This window comes from Aulonocara stuartgranti (genome assembly GCF_965226115.1).
Source record: "Aulonocara stuartgranti genome assembly, chromosome: 4".
Lineage (NCBI taxonomy): Eukaryota > Metazoa > Chordata > Actinopteri > Cichliformes > Cichlidae > Aulonocara > Aulonocara stuartgranti.
Window position 1 is genome coordinate 13,088,716 of NC_138942.1, and position 24,096 is coordinate 13,112,811.

The 24,096-nt window shown below is 38.6% G+C and overlaps 1 protein-coding gene across 3 annotated transcripts in view; it reads left to right on the plus strand.

Moving 5' to 3' along the window:
* LOC309705766 (protein tweety homolog 2-like) overlaps nucleotides 1-24,096 on the plus strand; it is a 27,220-nt gene continuing 3,124 nt past the window's right edge. Inside the window, exons 1-12 of one of the 3 annotated variants that reach the window (XM_082531752.1) lie at nucleotides 53-261; nucleotides 380-586; nucleotides 3,454-3,626; nucleotides 8,333-8,444; nucleotides 14,258-14,478; nucleotides 17,652-17,747; nucleotides 19,250-19,322; nucleotides 21,307-21,376; nucleotides 21,474-21,529; nucleotides 22,703-22,795; nucleotides 22,879-22,971; nucleotides 23,890-24,032. In XM_082531752.1, coding sequence (XP_082387878.1) covers nucleotides 458-586; nucleotides 3,454-3,626; nucleotides 8,333-8,444; nucleotides 14,258-14,478; nucleotides 17,652-17,747; nucleotides 19,250-19,322; nucleotides 21,307-21,376; nucleotides 21,474-21,529; nucleotides 22,703-22,795; nucleotides 22,879-22,971; nucleotides 23,890-24,032 — 1,259 coding nt within the window. In that variant the 5' untranslated portion in view covers nucleotides 53-261; nucleotides 380-457. Of the gene's footprint in view, nucleotides 587-3,453; nucleotides 3,627-8,332; nucleotides 8,445-14,257; nucleotides 14,479-17,651; nucleotides 17,748-19,249; nucleotides 19,323-21,306; nucleotides 21,377-21,473; nucleotides 21,530-22,702; nucleotides 22,796-22,878; nucleotides 22,972-23,889; nucleotides 24,033-24,096 lie in introns of all 3 variants that reach the window. The other 2 variants (XM_082531751.1, XM_082531753.1) reach the window with 2 other exon arrangements.

The following is a 24,096-nucleotide window of genomic DNA, read 5'->3' on the forward strand; positions in this document are numbered from 1 at the left end:
TGGAGGTCAACGGGATACTTAAGTGTTGTGCGTTAAGGGCGTGGGCCTTTCCTACTCGACTTAGTAAGTTGTCACGCCTTCTGAAGGAGGCAGGTTTATGTCGTCACACGATCCCTTGTCTGGGATGCAAATGTTTGGCCCACAGTGTATATGTTTTTTTTTCCCTAGTTGTAAGACAGCAGTTCATTCACAACTATGGGAGCCGAGGTGGAAAATAGTGATACTCAGCCAAAAGAAGAAGTTCCGCTTTGAGACTTTGTGGTAATTTCACAGATTGGAAGTCTATGGGTAGTGCATCTTTTATATTTTATTTATTTAGTTAGTTTATTTATTATTTTCAGTTTTTTATTATCATTATTTTGCTTTTCATCAAACCCAGGAATATTTCAGTGCCAACATCTCTGAAGGAAGCCCGTCGTCAGTGGTTTTGGCGGATTGACTTTTCCACGACGTAGTAATGGCTACTGCAAGGACTGATTATGTTGCTCCATGGTGGACTTACTGGCTGCACAATTTCCCTCACTTCAATTTCTTTTTCCAGACGGTCGACAGCACTTTCAAACCGGAGGAGGCGAGCTATCAGCAGGTTGGTAACTGTAGTTGTGGGTAGAGGCGCACGTATTTTCAAAATAATCTCACTAGAAAATCAGGGCTGTTGTCCATCAGAGACTTTCAAAAGCAGTAGTAGGCATATTTAGATATGCCGTTACACAAAAACTAGGCAGTCTGCTTCGGTTACATGTAGCTTTTCTATTGACCCTCTCTGAGAGCCACCAGTGTGTCTCCCTCAAATGTTTGATCCAGATATTGGAGCGTTAAGAACCGACGTCGTCCTGCAGTTCTCACATGATAGGACACATGACCTGTATTAACTAAGCTGGCTCATGTAGTAAACAACAGTATTCCGGTATGTGTGTTTTCTGTGTGATACAGAATTAAGACAGGTTCTATAGATTATATTTTTTGTCATACTGGTCCAATACAATTTCATTTGTACATTTAATCAGCTGTATGTTTGGACTCCTATAACCTCTTAAAAAACATGGAGAAAACTATAGTAGAAGCAACACCACGAGAGCGATGACAGCGTTTTTCCTATCAACTGCAGTGAGGATGGGTTGACAGATTTGATTTTAATTCAAATAATTCATGATGAATTCATATTAGCCAGACAATGAACGTTGCATTAGTTAATTTATGACAGCAAAAAAAAACTTGTGGTCGGCTAATTTCTTTTGTGGCAAAAAGTACTCTTTACAGATCTAATTAAAAATAATATTTATTAACATATTAGTTTATCATACAAAAACAAGCTTCCTACACCACTTATTTCCTGCACCGTGTTCTAAAACAAATGCAGAAAGCACTCCAAAACTAGCATTACATCCTCCTTTGACCCCGGGTTGTTTATGAGTTGAAAATTCATCACCAAGAGACATCCCCTGTTGGTCCTTCACTATAGTCTTCTGTTGAGGTCCATCATTGAATCCCAGCAGTGTCACATTACACTGACAAATCATAGATAGTCTAAAGCTCTTGCAGAGTCTTTTCTTTGGAACCTGGAAGTAATTACCAGTGTTCATTTGACACGCTGGTCTGCCTTTTTTTGTTTAGTTTTAGTTTTTTGTTTTTTAGGGAAAAGTGGAAAATTCAGAGCAGCTACAAATGCATTTTAAAGGCTTCTTGTCTGCTTTTTTAATTAAATTAAGCAGGCACACTTACACCTACTTTATACAAACACTCCTTTTGGAAGATAAAAGATAAATGACCTTGTGATGAATGACCGTACCATAATTGTTTTCTGTCTCACTTTTCCCCCCTCTAATGCATCTGTTGCCTTATTGTGGCAATGCATTAAGTGGAAATTTATGTGCCTAAATGTCTAATTACAAAACAATTGAGTGGAAAATTAGAGGAATGAGTGGAACTAGCAGCACCATATTTATGGGGGCCCTGAACTGAGTTCTAGTGACAGCCAACCATCAAGGACTACACAGCAACACAGGACTCACCAACAGTGTCCTCAAAAACAAGAAGGACATTATCGGATTAAATGCTCAGCCAGGAAGCGAGCTAAGGTGGAACAGCTTAGCTGGCACCGTTATTGTACTGCCTATTTAGTTTAAATAATGTTACAGTGTTGAGTGTTTGGTTTGCTTTGGAGTCACTTATTTTATTTTTTTAAATGAAGGCTTTAAAGTAGTTTGCATCAATAAGCTACAGAAAATTTTTATTGTGCTGCAATTCTTTGGTCCTCTTTGTTATGATTCAAGTTGCTCTATGTCAGGTTGAATATCTGATAACCTAGTTTGTAAATGAAATGTATCAAATGCTAGCTTACTTGTTTGCAGAAAAAAACCCCAAATAGGGTTCAGAATGGCTTTGCTCGGAACAGAGTTTGAACAATGAAGGACCTTGGTAGAATATGCAAAATAATATCATTTAAATTCGGTTACAGTGTCAGTGCCTCCAAATGGAATAATTAGTCACAGACATTGTAGTCATAGAATAGCTCTGCTTAGTCAGCCGGAAAGAGACATTGTGAACTTGTGGGCATTAAAACTTCCAGCACTTAATATTTGCAAGTAAAATCAAGGTCTTGCTTTTCTTGTGATTGTTTTAAACTAACCAAGAGTTCAGATGTTATGCTTTTGAACTTGCAAAATGTTCTCAGCAGTGACGAACGCTGGAGATTTTCTGGGCTTAATACTTTTGTTCTAACACTAAGAGAAGGCTGCTAATATTTGTCAATCCCAGTACTATTGTGTAGTGTATAAAGACTTTAAAATGTTTAGGGGTTTTTATGATGGTGGTGTATAGACGGATTGACTGACAATGCTAAGATGCTATATGCATTGATTCATCTACAGTGTGCCTGTAAACTGGGAACAAAATAAAAAAAAACAAAGTTTTGTGCTTTTTCTCCATCAGTGGTTTCCCTTTTCTATCTGTCCTTCCAGCTTCAAATATTTTGTTCACTCAGAAATCACAAGACTTAATGAAAGGCTTTTGTGTCACATGACACCTCCTCCCTACAGCCTTGAATCATTTCTGTTCTCCTCTGAGCCACAGTCCATATTTTGCTATGCCACTTCAAGGTTATCAAGGTTTACCCAGTTTCTTTAGCCCTCTTTGCTGCATGCAGCAATCAGTAGTGTTAATGCTGATGATATAAGTGAGATGGCTAAACTCCACCTTAGAAATATCTCTACACACAAGTGTTGGTTGATACTGATGGGCTGTCAGGCGACCTTTCGGGTGTTGAGAGTCAGCTAGTCTGACATTCTCAGACCACACATACTGTTTGACTCTTTTGATATTTGCAGAAGCAGTCTGCTGAAAAGCTCTTGACATATTTTTCAGGGTGAAATCACATCTTAATCATGACTTTAACAGATGGCATCTCTGTTTTTCTGGCACTTTTTTTTCCTCCTCTCCACACTTCTGCGTCAGTCTTTGATAATTCTAGCATGTGTTGGTGCAGTTGGTCTTGGGGTGAGCCTGCTGGTTCTGGCAGTATACGTGGTGTGCTTGTGCTGCTGCCGCAGGGACATCGATGAAGACACCAAAAGGCCTGATACCTGCTGTGTCACCTGGGTTGCCGTCATCACAGGTCTCATCATATGGTGAGTCAAAATGAACTGAGAACAACTGCATTGCTATTGTTGAATATGTAGCTAATAGTAAAGGAAGTTATGCTCACATTCTAATATGCTTTAAATTACTTTCAGCAGCTTCATGCATTTTTATTATGTTATTGATTTGTGAGGTTAGGATAAAACTGACAGTATTGCAGGCTGCAGGAACAAGAGCCCCACTGATTCTGCTTGCTGCAAAGTTTCAGCTCTTTCCATGTGTGGTGTACAAACACAACAGGTTTAGCTGCTCAGTTTCTGAGTGACAACGTCATAGCAGGTACGGTTAAATATTCTACCTTACCAGATTTTTGCAGCCAAGAATTTGGCTCTTATTTAGTTTTCGGTTGTACTGCCAAGCATTAACAGGCAGGGAGCATCCAGAAGACCTGCAGAGCCACCGTCCCTGACATAATTGCCCTTTTGCATAAGATTTAATACACTTGGAAAAAGATGTTTTGGCAGTAATCAAATTACTTCTCTAAAAAGCTTGATTGAATTTATGTAAAGATCCACTTAAGCTTGTGACAGTTTTGGTTTTTTAACTTTGTTAACTTTCTCTGTTCATATCCAGCCACTACCAAAGCACACACGGTTGTTCTGCAATACTAAGTGACTGGGCATGACACGGGTTAGCAAAGAAGCTCTGGTGTATACAAGCTCGTTACAGTGGATTACATTCATTTTAACAAAGGGAGTGCTGCATACGACATCCAGTTAAATAATATATCCATGAATAAAAATGATATTGAAATGACTTTAGATTGAGCAGAGTAAAAGTGCACTTTCAGTGAACTCTACTTATTCTACATCAAATTGTACTTGCAAATAAGAGATTATGAAGATGTTCTATTTGACGTATTTTTTGTTTTATGGTGCAGTCATTTTTTTCCAGCTGTGGCATGATCATTTCATCTGAGAGCGTGTTTGTTACATATTTCAGAGCAAAGGCAGACACGCAGTGAGACAGAAAAACCCCTTGTTTAAAAAGGCACTAACTGTCCAGCTTTTTTTTTTTTTTTTTTTTGTCCTCTGCTGTATATCATGGGTTGTTTATTACATAAAATAGAGACTTCATTGTACTTTCATGTCATATCAGAAAGAGCTATTTATATTTCATGAGAACCCTATTCATTTTCCAGCTTTTAACTTGGCGTGATATTCGCAATGAATTAGATTTCAGTTGTGCTGTAGAACCTAAATAGAAAAAAGGGATTTAAGAGCTGCTGAACCTCTGCGGATGATTATTCCTGACCCCAGGAGGATGAATTGGGTAAATTATGGTTAGAAAATAAATCTAACATTGAAAAATCCCTTTCCTCCGTTGTTAGCCTCCGTTATCCACTTTATTATAGGTGCAGTGTGCTGGTCTCTCCAGAATCAAGGCATTGTTCTGTTATTACTTGTTCATCCAGTCCAACCATTTGTTCAGCTTAAGCTTTGAATACTAATGTACAAGCGTTTAGTTGCTGTACGGTCTGTGACGTGAGCCGTTCTTAGAGGAACAAAGCCAAATATCCTGGTGTGCACATTCTCTATGGTTTTATATCTTAGTGTGTTGGTTTCTATTAAACACCTACTGCTGCAGAGAACCTTTTTCCACAACCACAAAACACAAATGCCTCCCTGGAGGATTCACTGCCCCATAATGTCCTGTCTCATTACTGTTTTATTACTGTGTCATTAGTCGCCCCTTTATTGTGGCTGATGTGACACTAGGATGGCCACGGGGTTAATGAAGTGCTTATTGTCCAGACCACTACACATCAGCTGGAACACAGATGTCTTGAAAAGTCTGAAGTAAGGTCATTCAATTGTATTTATTTATTTATTTAAAAAAAAAAACAGCTGAAAATGTTGTAATTCACTAAACAACATCGACACCATTTCAGATTGTGGTTGTTACACATTGTGTCCCCAGTGCCCCCTGTCCTAACCAGAGGGAGCTAGTTTAGTAGCGAAGAAACAGGCAGTGGGTTTTATTACTTACAATATAACAGCAGCAGGATTCTGGCAAACACAAAAAGAAACAGTGCCCTCTAAAAGTCTGTTCACAGTTGAATGAAATCTGATGTTTTTGTTGCTTCAGTCATTTAAAGTCAGCCATTCGATCAAAACAACAGTGAGACAAAGGTGAAGCTTATGTTTGAGCTTTTCTTTTCATACACGTGTTAACTATATTGTACAAATAGCTGTTTTAATGTTAAATCTCCTTTTCAAACCTGTACTGAACTAAGTTAGGAGAACAATGTCAAATGAAATGAAAGAAGTTAATGACGTTAATTATTTTTGCTCTTTTCATGCAAAGGCTCTTCAGTCCACTGACGTAACTAAATCTAATTTCATTTGGAAATGCATAACCAGCCTTTCAAAGCAGCGTCTTTCAGGATGTTATGAGAAGTCTTCAGTTTCCTCCCCAGCAGGTGATGTACTGTGGTGGTGTACAGTACAGGAGCAAAATGACAAAGAGAAATCTCATTGTCTAAAAATGTATGGACCTAAATGAGTGGTTTTTCTTTCAGAACTCCCCACGCTATTGTTCTACAAATATCTATTTCCTGTTCAAAATTACTCCTTTTTTGTTAGTTTTGTCCTTGTGCAGAAGAGAGATTTTTTTCTGTCATTGTCACTTCTTTGTGCTTTTGTGAGAACACATTCTGGTTTTAGTTGCAGTAAATGAAAGCTAGACACCTACTGAGCTTTTGTCTGTGAACAGTCTATAAAAAAGAAAAAACCTAGGCAAAGACTAAAAACCAGTCGGTTAACTTACTTTTACAGTGCTGAAGACCAGTGAAGATCGACACAGGACAGCCATTCATGTGAAATGGCAAAATTACGCGTTCATGTGAAGATCATTATTTTAAATTGCTTGTTTTATTTGATACTCACTTTTTGATTTAAAACTCACTACACAACTTACATTAATGGCAAAACATTCAATGACACACTTTTGGAGGCAGGCGCATGCACGTAATGATTTATTTCACATGCCCAACCTGACAAGATGCATTAGAGTGTAAGATAAAATAAGAAGTCACAGAAGTTTAACTAACTTCTTCTGACTTAATTTTGTCTCACTGCGGAGGCTGTTAGCCGTGCCATATGCCTATCTGACTGTTTGTTTATGTGATTTGTAATTTTGCAGCACAGATTGTGTTAAAACTTCTCAGGATGAGTCACTGTGAGAGTTAACAAGGACTGCGTTTACCTGTGTGTGTGTGTGCGCGCGTGTGCGTGTGTGTGCATATGATATAAGAAAGGAGTCCAGCTCTGCACTTGTGCTGTCTGTGGTGTGACTGATGACTCTATCCCTCCATGCACCCCCAAAATGTATTTGGACATGTTACTCATGTCTATATACAGGGATTACTATTACCTACTGGAGAACTGTAACACTGCTCATGTAACTGTAGACTGTTAGCAGTAGGGGTGCATTTTCTTTGTCGGTTAGGACACTAATCCTCCCTATTACAGGGGCTGAGGCGTAGTTTCAAAAGGCTAAATGTAGGTAAGAAAAAGGGATTTTATATTCCATTTACATACCTGCTTGAATATCAAACAAAACATTTCATTATATTGTACAAGTCAGCCACCATTTTCTTTACACATATATAGCTTCAAAGGAGCCATACTTTCTTGTAATATTTTGCAATGAATTAATGGGATTAATTAGTGCTGTGTCTACACATAACAGAAAACTTGATTCCCAAAGAGCTATTGGTCAAAAACTTGGCATAGCATGTAATGTGTCTTTAAAAAGTTTGAGGTAACTGAACAAATGGAAGACACAAGAAGAAGTAGAAGGACTGAAAAACATATCTACAGCTCAGTAAGACTTGGGCCTTGCTGAGGGATGAATCCAAATTTGAATTTTTTTTTCTTAATTAGTCATCAGTATTTATGTCATCAGTACAGTTTTTAGAATTGATGGAATTGCAAGTGCGGAAAAGTACCGTCATGTTGATCCGATGCCCAATGCAGTCTGGAAAGCATCCAATTGACAACAATCCTAAACACACTCCCAATGCAGCAGAAGCATGCCTGGCCTACCCAGAATGCAGACATCAACATTAGTGAAGCAGTGAGGGATCATCTTGACAGACAATGGAACAAAATGCAGCCAACATCCAAAGAAGAGCTTTAAATGTCTTTCAAGAAGCCTGGAGAACTGTTCTTGAAGACTGCTTAGAGAAATTACAAGAAAGTCTGTTTCCCTTATATACTGTATTTCCATTTGTGATTGCACGTTTTAACAAATCACAGCACCCATTTCCTGCTTTGCTAGCAAAATGTAAGCAGGGGCTTAAACTTTTGCACAGTACTGTATATTTAGTTGAAAAGCTTTTACTTGTACTGAAAAGTCATTTTCAGGTAAAGTGCAAAAGGTAAAGATAACAATAAGCAAAGCAGATGGAAACTGAAGAAAGGAAGAATATAAAATGCACTTTTATAATCTGCTGCGATTTTTTTTTTTTTTCTGCACATAATGTAGTGAGGGAAAAGAACAAATCAAAGCAGAACAAATTATACTCTTTGATAATATTACATTAACACATGCAGCATTGTTTAAAACTTACATCCCTTTTCTTTTTCTTTTTTAACTTAATGGCATTCATCTTAGTTCCACTGTAATGACCCCATACATACCAATATTTTCTTTTATTGATTTATTTTGTATGAATTTCTGTCTTCCCCAGTTCTGCTGTTGGAGTGGGTTTCTATGGGAACAGTGAAACCAACGATGGGGTGTACCAGATGAACTATTCACTCTACAATGCCAATCGCACACTGGGTAACATCAACAATCTGGTGAGAGAACCCTGCCAAACTCTGCTCTATATTTCTGCAATTGTAGAATCATAAAAATCAAACGTGTTGTGTTCTCAAATGCTTTGTTTATAACAGCTGAGTAATTGTGGGATGAACTGGCAAAGTGTGTATCAGAGTTGTGTAAAAATACGAAAAAGAATTCTGCAGAGAAAATGCTTCATATATTACTGCCAATTACCAACAATCTGATGATGGCAGAAGCATAACGATAAAGCTGTGTTTTACAGCTGATAAACACCGCAGCTCCTCCACTTTAATGGGCCGTGCATCTGTCTCAATGCAGCAGCACCACCCCACAGGGGGTCTGTATCCACTTTTTGTCACAGTAAAGGAATTGAGGTGCCTGCTGTCTCAGGATTTGTAAATAGGGATTGTTTCTGTACAAGTCCTGACCTGCATTCGAGGAAGTTGTTTGGGAGGCTTAGGGTTGATGTGGGAAAGGAAGAGTGCAAAGGCATCAGAAAAGGGCCTTGCAAGAAGCAATAATCACAATGAGCAGGGAGAGGATTAACTCCCATCTGCAGTGCATTAATGGATGCTAAGCTTCTGCTCTTTCGATCACGCTCAGTCTCACTATCTCCACTATATGTGTGTGTTTGTGTACATGGTGGTGTCGGTATCACACGTGCTCTTAAAGTCCTGATGTGCACACATATTGTATTAATGTATGAACACAAACAGATTAGTGATCATGTAAATATAAAAAGATGCATATTTCCTCATTTTTGGTTAGAAAGTAAGGTCTTGATTTGGTGTAATGGTCATAGGGAAAGCTCTGTTAGTTTATACCTTCATTGATATAAATGTGCCTGACAACATTTATCACCACAAACATTTCTCTTTGTCATGCAATATTCAGCAGCATCACAAACTGTAGCCTCAAAAATGAGGTTGGATCGACACCTCTCTAAAGCAGTTTCACACGCAAACTAAAACATTATGGCCTTCATAATAGGCTGTATATATTTCTGGGCCCTTGTGTTGTACTATATTATTTTGAGCTTGGTAGAGCAAATAACCTGGAAAAGGGTGTAGTGCTTTTGTGCTGTGGGAAGTAAATGGGATTTGGCTTTGGTGATTCTGCATCCTTGCTACTGATGCTCTCTGAGGTATCTTGGTATTGATTTGATCCTAGAGCATGATGTACTGTATACTATGGCTGCATGAGAAGCTTAGATGTTCCCCCGGGGATACAAAAGCATTCTCTGTAAAATTATAGTTTGATGCAGTGTACTCTACTTACAGAGCTGATGAGCTTACTGACGGGTACTCCTGCAAATCTGAAGGTGCTTTAACTTGTGTTTGGTTGTGTTCTTGACCTTTCATTGATATTTTATTGGATTAAAGTTAATTATTTCAGTAATTTGCTTTAATATAAAGACTATTTTCCTTTTCTATTTTGCATTTCACATTCTGAGTTAATATCATATCTGTCGAGTAAAGTAAATGGGAATGAGAACAACCAATCTCTACTTCCCCGGGGCTCCAGTGAGGGTTGAGATTTACAGTAGGAGCTGTTTAGCTCTACTGATTGCTTTGTAAGGCTCTTCTAATCACAAAATATGCACTCTTACACTCTGCGAGGGATTATCATGCATCATAGAAGGAAATATTTGATAAGGAAGACAATTTTCCCTTTGCTATTGAGGCTTTGAATGTTCACAGCAATCTATATTTCATCCTTATATTCAGTGTTCAGGTTGCAATATTAAGGGCTCTTCAGTGCTTCCGCAAAATTATGGATGAGAAAACATGGGAGCCATACTCGATAAAAATGTGTGCCTCCAATATACAGCAGTGGTAACTCTCTTACATATAATTCTTCTTCTTTTGAAAGTGAAAGCTGGCTTGTGATTCTTGGAACAAAATGATTGCGGCTTCCTGCACCATACATCAGTTCCCTTTAAATGTCTCTCCTCAGGGTCTTATTTCTCAATGTATAACCTCACTTCACTTTAAAGTGCTATATTTTGTTTTATTGTCACACCTAATACAGTTAATCTTATATAAAAATCACTGAAGGCATTAAGCAGAACAATTCGGTTGCATGTTAAATTGGGCTTTTGAGCAGAGCCGCTCTGAGCCCCAAATCGGTCTCATTTAACAGCCATGTCCAAAATGGAGACTCCTCCTTGTGACCCGCTTTCAGTAAAAGCGAGCTTTAATCCATTTTAAAGAAAGACGGGACAGTCGAGATTAGGGAAATGTGGATCACCCAGAGCAGCTAGCTGATTGATCCAATTTCTCACAGGCAGGCAGACTGGCTTGCAGATAAGATTTGAGGCATTGTGGCAGGAGCTGTGAGGGATGATGAACATAGAGGTGGGAGTGAGAACACTTTACTGGCAATCGTACGCTCCACCCCTTGGGATAGCTGGATTGAAAATGGGCTTTATCTTTGGTGCATCTCTACATGGATCAACTTTCTAAGGTCTTACTCAAACCATCAGGCACTTCAGCTCAGTAAAATTTAATCAGAAGTATTTGAAAAGTTGAAGTGTCAAGGAGAAGTAGATACGTGTTTATCTTTGTGGTGAGTTTTCATAGTGTGAGAATACACAGGCTTCCTCAGAATTCTTCAATGTGTTGAAGAAGCCGTGGTTATAATGGAGGAAAGATAATAGATAACAAAAGCAGAGCTGCTGCATACTGTCACAGATTAGAATACAGAAAGTAGCATCTGTTCAGAATTAGTGGGGCCTCCTACTCACTGTAACGTTAAGTGCTCTAGCAAAGTCATTTTGGTGGGGGTGTCAAACTAAACTGAGCTTTGGAGATCTCGAAGGGATTTTTTTAAATATCTAAAAGTACATAATTTTTTGCCAAAAATCAAGCTTGTTTTTTTAATCATTGTTGAAGGTTTTTCCTTAAACAGATAAATAGTCCAGCACAAAGACTGGAAATTGCAAACTTGCCTCAATCTAAAGATACACAGATCCACCAATATTCTTTTAAACGGTTTGAAAATAATTCACCATTATTAGCAACAGAGATTGGCATAGAGTCCCCGCTTAGAGCTAGATGCAGCTGGGCACAGCCCAGGTTGTAATATAACAGATGTTAGGCTGTTTTACCCAGTGTCTAGTCTTTGTGCCAAAGTTAAACCGACAGGAACATGTTGCTCCCTGTTGTTTATCCGACTGATGATAATCTCAATCTGGCCAATTTCTTTCCTATTCCATCCCTGTGTAAAAGTATCAGTAAAAATAGAAGGCCACACATTGCAAATTCCAACCAAATTCCAGTTTTAGAAAGACGAGATATGAAATGTGTTCGTATTTATTGCTTTCAAAAAGTATCTGCCTTTCATGCAGGTCAGTGAAATCGGTGAAACGTGCCAAATTTTAACTAGTGCAGTATCCACAATGCACTCACCAGACACTGACATGATCGCATGGTTGCTGCAGATTTGTCAGCTGCACATCCATGTTGTGAATCTCCCACTCCACACATCCCAGAGTAGCATTATTGGATTGAGTTCTGGTGACTGCACAGGCCATTTGAGTACAGTGAACTCACTGTCTGTCAGGAAACCAGAATGAGATGACCTGAGATGAGATGATCTGAAAAAACATTGTGATGTGCTTGCTTTGGTGTTATATTTTCACTTTCAACAGTAGGATTACCCTTCCATTCACATTTGCAGAGCAGATTGTGTTACTAATAGAGATGGACCGATCCGATATTACCGGTACGTATCGGTCCGATACTGACGTAAATTACTGATCGGGTATCGGAGAGAAATAAAAAATGTAATCCGATCCATTAAATATCAAAAAAGCACCTCACAAAACTTGTGACATGGCCTAACTCGGCTCATAACCGTAGCACGTCGGAGCAGTATGCGTCACGTGATAGAGCGGCTGTGTGTATTTGTAGCCTCGCTACCAATCTGGCATTTCATCTCTGAGGAAGTTATCCCAGAGAGAAGTAAAGCAAGTGTGTAAGTTCATCTCTGAATGTTTGCAAAGCATCCCCGTGTTAAGCTTAACAACCGATATATGGAGCGACTGCCTCTCTCTCTCCCTCTCCTGCTGCTACTTCAATCATGAAACGGATCAATGATCAGCCTATTGGCTTTTCTGTCACGAGTCCGTCTCTCTTGTTTGTTTTTGGCCCACTTCGCGCCAGAAAGAGGAAACCAGCAGCTGAACAACAGCAGCACGTTGAAGCTTAAGCTGTTGTTAGAATTTATTTAATATTACTTTGTACACCAAGATCCTTTTCTACGTAGCTGACGGCTGGTAACTGTGCAGGGGCGGATCTAGCAAAGTTTAGCCAGGGGGCCGATAGGGCATTAACAGGGAAAAGGGGGGCACAAAGACATACTTTTCTTTCTTATTCTCTTTTAAAATGTCTAGCTTTTAATAAATAATTATCTGACAGCCAAAGTTTTAATCTGATGTAAAATGTATAGAAGTCCATTACTGGATATAGTAACTATTAAGTCTAATATACCCTAGTAAGCTATACTACTTTTTCCTCTGGGAAGGTACCATCTGTGCAGTCTGCAGTTCTGTTGAAGAAAGATGTTGAATCTATTTAATTATTCTTGAAAAATAATTTATTTCTGTGCATTTTTTTCACACTGCATCAAATTAAAGTTGATTGCGTCGATTAAGCATCACGAGGTGGAGGGTGGGTGGTTCCCTTTTTTTGCTGGGAGTTTGCAACCCTATTAGTTAGGTTGCTTAATATGTCTGCTATGTACTCTTTAAGATACCAGAATAGGGAGGATGGAGGAGGTTTAACTTTATTAGATTGATCAGTGTTGCTAAACTATGAAATATTTTGGGTGCAGTGTATTTTTTGGATACAGGTATAACAGAATAGCTTTAGTGTTTGTTTGTTTTTTAACTTGAGTATGAACTATACCAGGGGTGGGCAATTCCAGGCCCCGAGGGCCGGTGTCCTGCAGGTTTTAGATCTCACCGTGGGTCAACACACCTGAATCACATGATTAGTTCGTTACCAGGCCTCTGGAGAACTGCAGGAGCTAATTTAGCCATTTAAATCAGCTGTGTTGGTTCAAGGACACATCTAAAACCTGCAGGGACACCGGCCCTCGAGGCCTGGAGTTGCCCACCCCTGAACTATACAAAAAGCAGCAAGATATTAAAAAAACAGTTTTATTGATTAAAAAACACACTATATCGGAGTCATATCGGTATCGGCAGATGTCCAAATTTATGATATCGGTATCGGACATTAAAAAAGTGGTATCGTGCCATCTCCAGTTACTAATATCACTTTAAAAGAGAATAATACACATAATGAGGTCAAGATATTGTGGTTTTAACTCTGTTTCCCATTAGTGTTTAAATCTACTTGTTTCTAGTTCTGTTGCTGCTCTGAAAGTAGAAGCATTTGCTGTGTCACATTTTTTTTTATTTCTTTTTCTTTTTTTCTTGTTCAAATAAAAAAGGAAAATGTATTTGCTCTTTTCTTCCATGCTTCCACCCACTCTGTTCTCACTATCAAAGACCTGTGTGATAAGAGGTCTCCCCGGTTTTCTTATCAGTATTCTACTCTAACATTGTTTATCTGAATAAAACACATGGTTGAGGAGAAAAGTTAATCTTTTCTCGAGTGAGTGCTTTGTTTCTTTCACCTTTCTCTATATTTTCAATCAGCTTTTAAAAGAATATTTGTTTATGAGTTTATATTCCTGTTTCATTCTGACCCTATTTTCTCTTTTACTTCTTTTGACCCCTTTTGCCTTTTTATTTTGTCCTCGTGGTCTTCTATTCATTCTTTATGTTTTTTATTTCTCTTTGCTTTTTGTTTTTTAGGTTGCAGGCTCACTGGGCAATGTGGAAACTGCACTCAAACAGCACCTGGAACGCCTGGATGAGATCTTTTCTACGAGGCCTGACTACCTTCAAGCTTTACGTTTTATGCAGCTGATGGTCAACAATGTCATCCGTGAGCTGACTGTTCTTCCAGACATCAACAAAACCAATTTCGACTTGGCAGCCATTGCAGACCAGACAGCCTTCATTGAGTATTACAGGTAGGTGGTGCCTTAATACATCCCCTGGGTAGTTCACTTTTCTTTTCTTTTTTTTATCTGCATGTGAATGAAGTAAATGCACTGCTCAGAATGGGACTGTAAGTGATCCAGAACAGGCACAGCAGATGGGATTTTATTGATCTCCCATCCGGAACACAGACCGGAAAAGCTATTTTTCCTAATTGCTAAATAAATGAAAGCTGAAATTGAGCTTTTCCCCCCACTGTGCGGGTTCAACTCTAATATGAATTGCTCTCATAAAACGTTATACGTGGCAGAGTGACTATTAGGCTGTTAATGAGCTCCTTACCTGCAGACTTGTGCTCACATTCATTCCAATTATAATACTGATGCTGTTTTCTTTTTAAGAAATGTGTTCATTTCAAAATGTTAAGAGGGATAAAAAGAATCAAATCAGAAAACAGAAAAAAATATTAAACTCAATCAGTAATAAATTATTCCAAATGAATAAAAAAATATTCGGTTGTTAGTGGAGACTAATTTAGAAAGCTTAAAATGCTGCTGTAACAAACTGTGAATCAATTCTTATGATCTTCTGTTGATTCTTTTTATATTTAGGTGCATAAGACTTTAAAGACAGATCATGCTGTGCACTAAGGTTTCCAGCAAGCCTGTTGCCCACTTTATTTTAAGCATAGATTTGAATCGATGAAAATATGTTCCTTCAGGGTGATGTGGTAGCTTCAGCTGTAGGAATTCATTTATTAGTGACACAAGAGGCTCCTGAGTCACACTTGCCTAATGCCACTCAGGAGCTAGGGTTTATCTTGTGTCAGTGTGGGGGATCATACAATATAATTGTCATCTTAGATGTTAACTAAAGTGCTGTTTATAGGTTCAGCTGATAGAATACGCTCACCAGCTGCTTCATTACACCTTACTAGTACCAGGTTGACACCCTTTTGCCTTCAGAACTGCCTTAATTATTTGCATCATATAATCAGTAAGGTGCTGGAAACATTCCTCAGAGATTTTGTTGCACATCCACGATGTGAATCTCTGGTTCCACAAGAGTTCCAGAGGTGCTTTATTGGACTGAGACCTGGTGTCTTGCTTTTCTTTCCCATAACTATAGATACAGAATAGCTTCATGTCTTCAACCTGTAGCCATCCCATTGATATGCTTGATATGCTACATAATTTTATTGAGCTAATGCAACTGTGTTCAGTGTGTTCAGAGATACTCTTCTGCATATCTGTGGTATAATGAGTAGTTATTTGAAATACTCAGACTGCCCTGACTGTGGAGCTGAAAGTATGCCAAGAAAATATGCCACAAACTACTAGAACCAACCTGAATTGTTGATATAGAACAGGATGACTCCGTGTTTTCTTACTACCAACATCAACTTCTGACCCTATCATCCAAATGTTTTAGCAGAAATCAAGACTCATCCAGTCAGGTAGCAACTCCAATAATCTGTTGTCCAATTTTAGTGAGCTCATGCAAATTATAAACTCAGTTCCTGCCTTACATTGTGGACTTGCTGTTGCAGAAGACCACACCATGTTGTGTGTTCAGAGATGCTCTCATGCATATCTTTTTGTTATAATGAGTGGTTATTTGAAGTACTCAGACCACTTTTCTCCCAGCTTGCATGCCAGAAGTAGGTTGTTTAGGTGTTTATGTTAATGGTCCAACATGTTTTCCAATACACCAGCCAGTAAAAGCTGGATGAAAGGTGAAATATTGAAAAAAATGAAAGATTATACTACTTATGCTGATGAAGGTAAAAAAAAATTGTACATTATGGAGGTATTTTATTGCAAACATTTCTTACAAGTGCTTCAGTATACACAGTTAAATTAAATCACTTTCCCTAAAGTTGTGAATATATGCATTCCTCCTGCATGTGTAGCCGAGTGCACCAAGGTAGTTAAAAGCACCATTTATTTCAGGCTCATTTCTCCGTCTCTGTGGAAAGCTGTTTGAGTCACCTAGCCCATAGTTATGTACAGAGTAGGTAGTTTTAGACATCATCGGATGCATTCAGTTTGTTTACAGAGGATTTGGGTGTTTGTGCCACATACTAAAGGTTTTTGATGCAGTTGAGCTCCTCTGTAATAACTGTCTTATATAAAACTTCATTCTACGTGTTTGAACACCTTAATAACTCTTTCATCTATTTGAACTTGAGTGATAAGATAAGATAATTATTCTTTTTTGTTAAATATGTGTATAGGTTATGGAATTCCCTTTGAATGGGATGTACATGTTTCTGTATTTTCATCTATTCCTTTATATCAGCTACAGTATTGATGTCTGTTATTCATGACATTTGAAAAAGTTCAAACATAGCTGCCATTGTACCACCGGTAGAGACATAATATCCGTTCCATTAATTGCATGCATCCATACTCCCATACTCACTTGTTCTTTGTGTCCTATTACCACATCTTCTGTTAGACTGCAGATATTTGACACCAATCTTCTGGGTCATAATCGAGTTTCATGGAGCTATTGGATTGTGAGCTTGGACTCCTGTTTTGCCAGTGCAAACAGCAAATGTCATTATTCAAGACAACAAAAAGACAAAATATTCACAGTTATAATCAAAGTGATGGTTTTGTGAACTCGTTGACTTTCAGACTGAAATATCCCAACACTTACTTGAACCTGCTAATTATGGTTGGTCATAAGTCAAACTGTAAAAAGGGCTGGGAGAGTATATTGCGTCACCTTGAGGATCTTGTCATTGTATTTCTAATGGCCATTTTAAGCATAATCATGTTCAACACAATGCCGCTAAAAGACCATAATGTCCAATTCTTGGAAATTATAGATTTTTTTTTTCCCAGTATGCTGGAATTGTGGAGCTAACAAATAGTCATAGTCATTTTTCTGTGTTTGGCTGGTCAGACCACACAAACGCACACACAAACATTGGCTATTCTATTCCTGTGAAGGACATTTTCAAAGGAAAATTAAAAATTAATGTATATAGATTTCTGGTGTTGAATTATTAAACCAACAAGCCGGAAATTACCTGAAACAGATGGGCTGTAACTATGCGACATGAATGCTGATAAACTACACAAAGCTCTCACGAGTACTGTTGCAGACATATGTTCAGCCAGTACTTCCTGGTGCTTGTAAATTTGCATGAAATATGCCGTCTGTAAATAAAATTCTTATTTTTCATGTCTTGTAGATGGCTGATTTATTTGCTGCTACTGATCCTGGATCTGGTTATCTGCTTGGCCATGTGCTTGGGTATGGCCAAGCATTCTCAGTATCTGCTGATCATGTAGGTACCCTGACTGTTTCTGTGAAGGTATTCTCTGTACTGTACGTCTTTTGTGTGAGTTCTTTCCTTCTCTTTTTTCACCCCCCTCGCAATACATCTTTGTTTTCATCGGCCTTTTCTCACAGACTTCAGACAGACAGGGCGCCAGTCAGCTTCTCTGGCACCGTATAGGTCACTCCATTAACAACAAAAATGATAGCATTACTTCTTCAAATAGCACTTACAAAGGCACTGGGCCTTACTCCTCTCCTCAGTGAATTGTCTTATTTCCACATGCAGGTGAAGGCCACCTCTGTCTCACACACACACACACACACACACACACACACACACACACACACACACACACACACACACACACACACATTAAACCAAGTGAAGTAAAATGCAAATGCAAACCTCTGAAAGAAGAGTTGAACATTTGATTTAGTGAATTGCCACAGGTATTTTGAACCAACACTGATGTCTGACCAGCATACCCACAATTCAGACTTCCCTTCCCATTTGCCCAATTTATTGCAACCTGCGTGTCAGTGTTAGCAGATGATGCTCAGGCTCGCTCTTCACATCCCTCTCTGATGGGTTTCACTAATGCCTATTGATCGGCTGAGTAGGATGAATCTGCTCCCTTAACTAATTATTAAGTGCTCTCAGCCTACTTTATTGGTGCTTTCAAGAAGGTCCGTGGAGTGAGTTGAGAAGCAAAGCCCTCTTCTGCCTTTTTATTTTTTTTTTTACATTCATCTGGGTGAGGGGGAAGCATCCTCTTCCTTTTTATTGTTTCGTCTACTTCATGTCCATAGCCTCTTTCTTTCTTCTTCTTTTTTTTTCAAGCTTATGCCAGTGGTCTCTTGTAAAACTCATACTTGTGAGCTCTTCCACAGTGTTTACTTGACTTTGTTGAACTTGTCACTCTTTTTCAACAAAAGGAATCGGATAAAAGAAGGGTCAGAGAAAGCAAAGGTTGCAGGAGCTTTTGGTTGACTGTGACACCTTGTAGTGATTGGCAGCTTATGTAACATGATTGATAGAAAATACAGGGAATAAAAGTGCTGGAATGCAGCAGGAATGCACGAATGACCAAAGAAACAAATCTCAAGTGGTATTATCCTTTGTTTTGGCATTAAGTGTTCTATTGAGCAGTTACTAAATTTCATATTACTTAGTTTTCTTTTTTTAATCTTCTTTTTGCTAAAGCTTTTTAAAAATAAATAAATATAGGGATATTAAGATAAGAATGCAAAGAATTACAAGTTCATTTATATTTGTATCACTTACAATGCACCATGTGAGCTGAGCCTCTGTCTCCAGGCAGAAGGAGAACAAGTCCCAAAACAGAAGCAGAGAAACTGGAAAGATTTAATTAAATTAACAGGGTAAAAACATGGGGCTGAATATCAGTGGCACAAAGGAAAACTGATTCATCTGATTCTGTGATTTATGTGATTCTCCCTATATCTCTTAATCTGTCACCCTCACTCCCATGTGCTGTTTTCCACTAGGATCATTGGTTTTGTTATACTGTCTCTGATTCTGAGCTGGGCCTCACTGGGAGTTGACACTGCTACAGCCGTGGTAAGAAAACTATACTTCTGCTACTTCTGAAGTACACTTCAAACTTTCATTAGAAATATTGAAATTAGACTGTTGGGGTTCTAAATAAACCCCAAACAAGTGCCTGCCAGTAAAACTGGACAATACATGAACATCTTAGCAGCTTAAAAAGTGTCTGTGTCTGTTTGTCTAGATTACAATGGCTCGCTTTCCAAGGTCACCCAGGCAGTAAAGCTGATTAGGAAGGCTAAGGGATGATGGACCTAAAAGACTAAGGATGTGTAATTCAAATTCAAATTTTTATGTGTACGTGACAAATAAAAATTTGAATTTGAATTACACATCCTTAGTCTTTTAGGTCCATCATCCCTTAGCCTTCCTGTAAACCAAGAACTTTTGTTCCTTTAATTGCTGCCTCTGCTTTCTTCAGAATCTCTTTTGTGATCGTCCAAAGTTTCATTTTATCTTTCAGGCTCCCCTTATTTCTGAAAGATTGTTCTCTCTTCCTGGTTGTACACCATGTGTTCAGAGCATCTGGACTTGGTGTGTTTAATGGTGCTCTTATTAGGGACAGTGTCTGGGGTACAAAAAAAAAAAAAATAACCCGTTTGTTCCAGCATTCCTCCATCCCCCACACCGAGAAACCAAACATCTGTGGATTATCCTGCTGGATCTGACATCTGGACAGCTGTTTTAAGTGAGGCAGTAAAAGAGAGGGTGAAACAGAGCGGGGAAGATAGCATATTTTAACCTGAAATTAACTACATGCGTGCGATTCACAGACATCTGTGGTTCTCTGTGAGCTTCTCTGCAGATGTAAAGCCAAATGTGCGAAATCCTGGACAGCGTCTGTTGCTTTGCTCCCCTCATTATAGTTGAAAAAGGACTCTGCAGTAAAACTTCTGACCTTTCAGGCTTAACGCTTGTTGTTCTAGCATGCAGCTCTCCCTCCAACTCTGTTTTGTCTTAAGTTGAGGTACTCTCAATGCAATCTGTGACTAGCTCTTGTTATAGGAAATCTAGTCACAGTTGTTTATCAAAAAACAGTCTTGAATGATTGAAGCTGAAATGTAGGACAGCATGCAAAACAAGCTAGAAAACATATTGCACCTGCACATCATTATTAAAAAAAAGAGAGAGAAAAACCTGCATGTGCAAAAACACAGTGCATTTTGAAAGGAAGGTGGATGATGGTTGTGTCCTAGAAAATATTCATAAATTTATACATATTTGATGAGGCTTAGCATAAACAAAATGTCCCCGATAGTATAATGAGATAATGGTGCCTCGCATGGTGCTGTACGGTTTTTGCAGAAAACAAAGTCACATGGTCACAGTTGAGTTAAGGGTGTGTTGAACATCTGAAAGTAAAATGGGGTAAGTAGAAAGGCTAGAACAGGAAGTAGAACTGATTTTTGTGTAAGCCTAAGTTTTTCTTTCTTTTTTTTATTTGTAATTTCATACTGTACTGTTTAACTTTTGATTGGCTATTGTCTTTTGAGTTATCATTTACATTGAGAAGCTCTAGAAATACTTTTCTTTATTGGAGATGTCATAAAATAAGAACGGATATAAAACTGATGTTGGATCCTTCACCATAACAGATTCTTTGTTCGCTTTTAACTTAATAAATTTAAAGAGTATCTTGTTTCCCCAGCTGTGAATTATCCATGCATATGACAAAGCATTCTGGTTATTTTTTGTTATATTTGCTTTTTTATAATAGCTTTGTGTGGGTTATTTTATGTTCTGGGTACTAAGTGTGCAGCAATTGCATGATCTTGACCCCTAACTGTTTATGCATGCACATTAGCAGCTCTCTGGGGAAGAATTAAAACGCGTGGAAATATTTAGTAGATTTCACCCATGGTCAGCAAAGTGTGACATGCTCTACACGGTCAATGATGTTTAAAGTCTGTTCCTATACCACACAGTTTTTGCACTTTATATGTGCTTCCTGGTGTATATAATAGGAGGTTGTTTTTTTCCCTTTTTTTTCCTACAGGGTATAAGTGACTTTTGTGTGTCTCCAGACAAGTTTATTGTCAACCATACCAAGGATTTTCTAAGTGCAGGTAATTAATGTCCACAGACAGATTTGTACTGAAAACATCTCTCTGTCAATGGCTGTTTAAACAAAATGCTAATCTTTCTATTTCTTTCACCTTCTAGATGTTGCACACTATTATTTGTTTTGCAGTCCGAATCTACCAAACCCGTTTCAACAGGTACTGACTAAAAGTCCAATCTTAGCTTTGTGTTAGCACACTGCAGACTCTTATTATTCATTTATTTACCATTAGATGCCAAGCATCTATATCTTTTTGGAGGCCAAAGTGAGCCTGATTTAATCATGCAAAATGCTAAAGTTTGATAAAGTATGCTTCTTTTTGTATAGGTGTATAAAAACTATCTGCATCTTATACCCTGTGCAAAGTTTTTTCCCCTTGGTACTCCTGCTAGAAACATTTTTATTCAATTTTCTGACATCCTGCATTAAGCCAGCCGCCCTTCATAGAGCACTCAAGTTGTGTTGGTTTATTTTTGAGTTTAAATATATAAATCATCATTTTTTGTTTGTATGCCTTTTCAAAGAAACATTGAGAACCTTTTGCATGTTCCAAACAAGCTAATTATTGGTGTCTGAAATGCAGATAAATTGTTTTCTGAAGAGAAACTGCAGAAAGACAGCTGTCATACAGTCTCAATAAAACCAGTTTGAATAACACAACCTTGGCACTTAACTCCTGCTATTCAGAACTCACTTAGACATATAGCCTCGTCTAATAAACATCCATCCATGTTTGGCTCTCTGTATGTTTTCTTTTGCTTTAATTGTGAATCTGATGCCCAGATTCAAGTTATATCCATTTTCCTGTCACACACACTTTCCTGGCAACATTTCAGAGAATTTAGTGCTTCTTCTTATGTTTTGTATTATTTGTATAGTCTGAGGATTTCTTTTGCATGAGTGATTCTGCATCTGTGTGACATCTATTCACTGATTTTTGTGGAGGATAAATACATGACCAGTAGTTATTACATGCATTACATGCTTGGTTATCATCGTACCCATTTATGGATTAAACTGATGCTTGTTAAGTAGGTAAGGATGATCCTTTCTCTGATGGCCTAGTTGGTATAAATATTACTCTTTTGTTTGTGCTATGGGTTGGTGGTGCTAATGGGAGGTGGGAGAGTGGTGGGCGAGACGGTTGGTGGCAAAAGATAATCTGTCTGGAAACAAATGTGTCCTCTGTTAAGCACATGATAAAGCCTTACTTAACACCAAATTACTTGTTGACATGCTGCTCTTAAACAATACCCTCTTTATTAAGATCCTCTTATTGTTTGTGGTGGATATCTATGTGTGTGATGCTGGAGTGATTATGTTTTCCTAGTCTTTGACAACTTGCCAGCGCTCCCTGACTACCATGCAAATCCAGATTCAAGGCTTGCTGCAGTTCTCTGTGCGGGTCTTTCCCACTGCTGAGGTACGCAGCTGGCTAACAGACTTTCACACTAGACTGTGGAAATGTGTGTATCATCTTCTCCCCTTTTATACCTTGTTGTACAGAGAGACCTTTTGGGAATCCAACGACTATTAAACTCAACAGAGTTCAGTCTACACAAGCTAACAGCCTTGCTGGACTGCCGTGGGCTACATAAGGTAAGGTCAGATTCTGACCAGGACACTTTTTAATGGGACTGCTTTGTAGCGTAGCTCAAAGCCACTCAGAGGGCCAGCTTGACTGATTTTTCCGAACGTTATCTCTATGTACTTCACATACGCTGACATTTATATACACCACTCAAATTGTCAGTCACCGCGTATGTAACAGACCGACTATTTGCCGCCTCCAGTTTTTCCAGACTGAAAAAGGAATGAAATGGCTTTTGCAGGTTTCATTTTGTCAGAGTTTTATCATTTAATGAAAATAGCATCTCATCTGCTGTGATACGAGTCTGCTGTGGTAATGGGAACCCAAGAAGCAGGTTTCTGGATCAGCAGAGTCTCTGGTAATTCTATTAAATCCTTCCTATCAGAGATTAAACAAATCCATAAAGATAAGCTAAGATATTAGGGCTGCCTTATTGTTAGATCAGGTTCAGATTGGGGACTTACTCAAAATGATGGTTAATGGAGGGCTACAAACATTCCATAGTTATGTGTAATGAACATCAGTAATGAGGATCCGCAAATATAGGCTTATGCAGTAACTGAGTACACATGCCAGACAAATTCAAAGACTGTTTCTCAGAGCTTGTTAGTCAAATATAACGAGCAATGCGAAATGAGAATGCATCTGTGTAATGCATATCATCAGAGTAACATGAGCTTGTCTGCGTGTCTCAGTTCTGCCTTTTGGTACCTCTGCTGTGAAATCCTGCAGCCCTACTGCCCTCCTCAGAGAGGTGGTTAAATTTCAGATTCAGTTGTAACATTGTTCATGGTCTAAACATAGACATAATCTGGCCTTTTTAAGGAATTTAATATTATTTGCACAGGTGTCATTTGTCAAAGGTAATACAGTATGTCCGCTAGTGACTCACCGTATTGACTGTGTGCATGTATATATCCTTCTAGGACTATCTTGATACCCTCATGGGTGTGTGCTATGATGGGGTGGAAGGGCTCCTCTACCTCTCTTTGTTTTCTCTTCTGGCTGCCTGCGCACTCTCTGCCATGCTGTGTGTAATTTTCCGAGTGTGGACACTAATGGGCAGCAGGTCAGTGCTGAGCGACCCCGTTACCCCATTAGTAATGCCTACAGTGCACTTCTGTAAAGTGTTA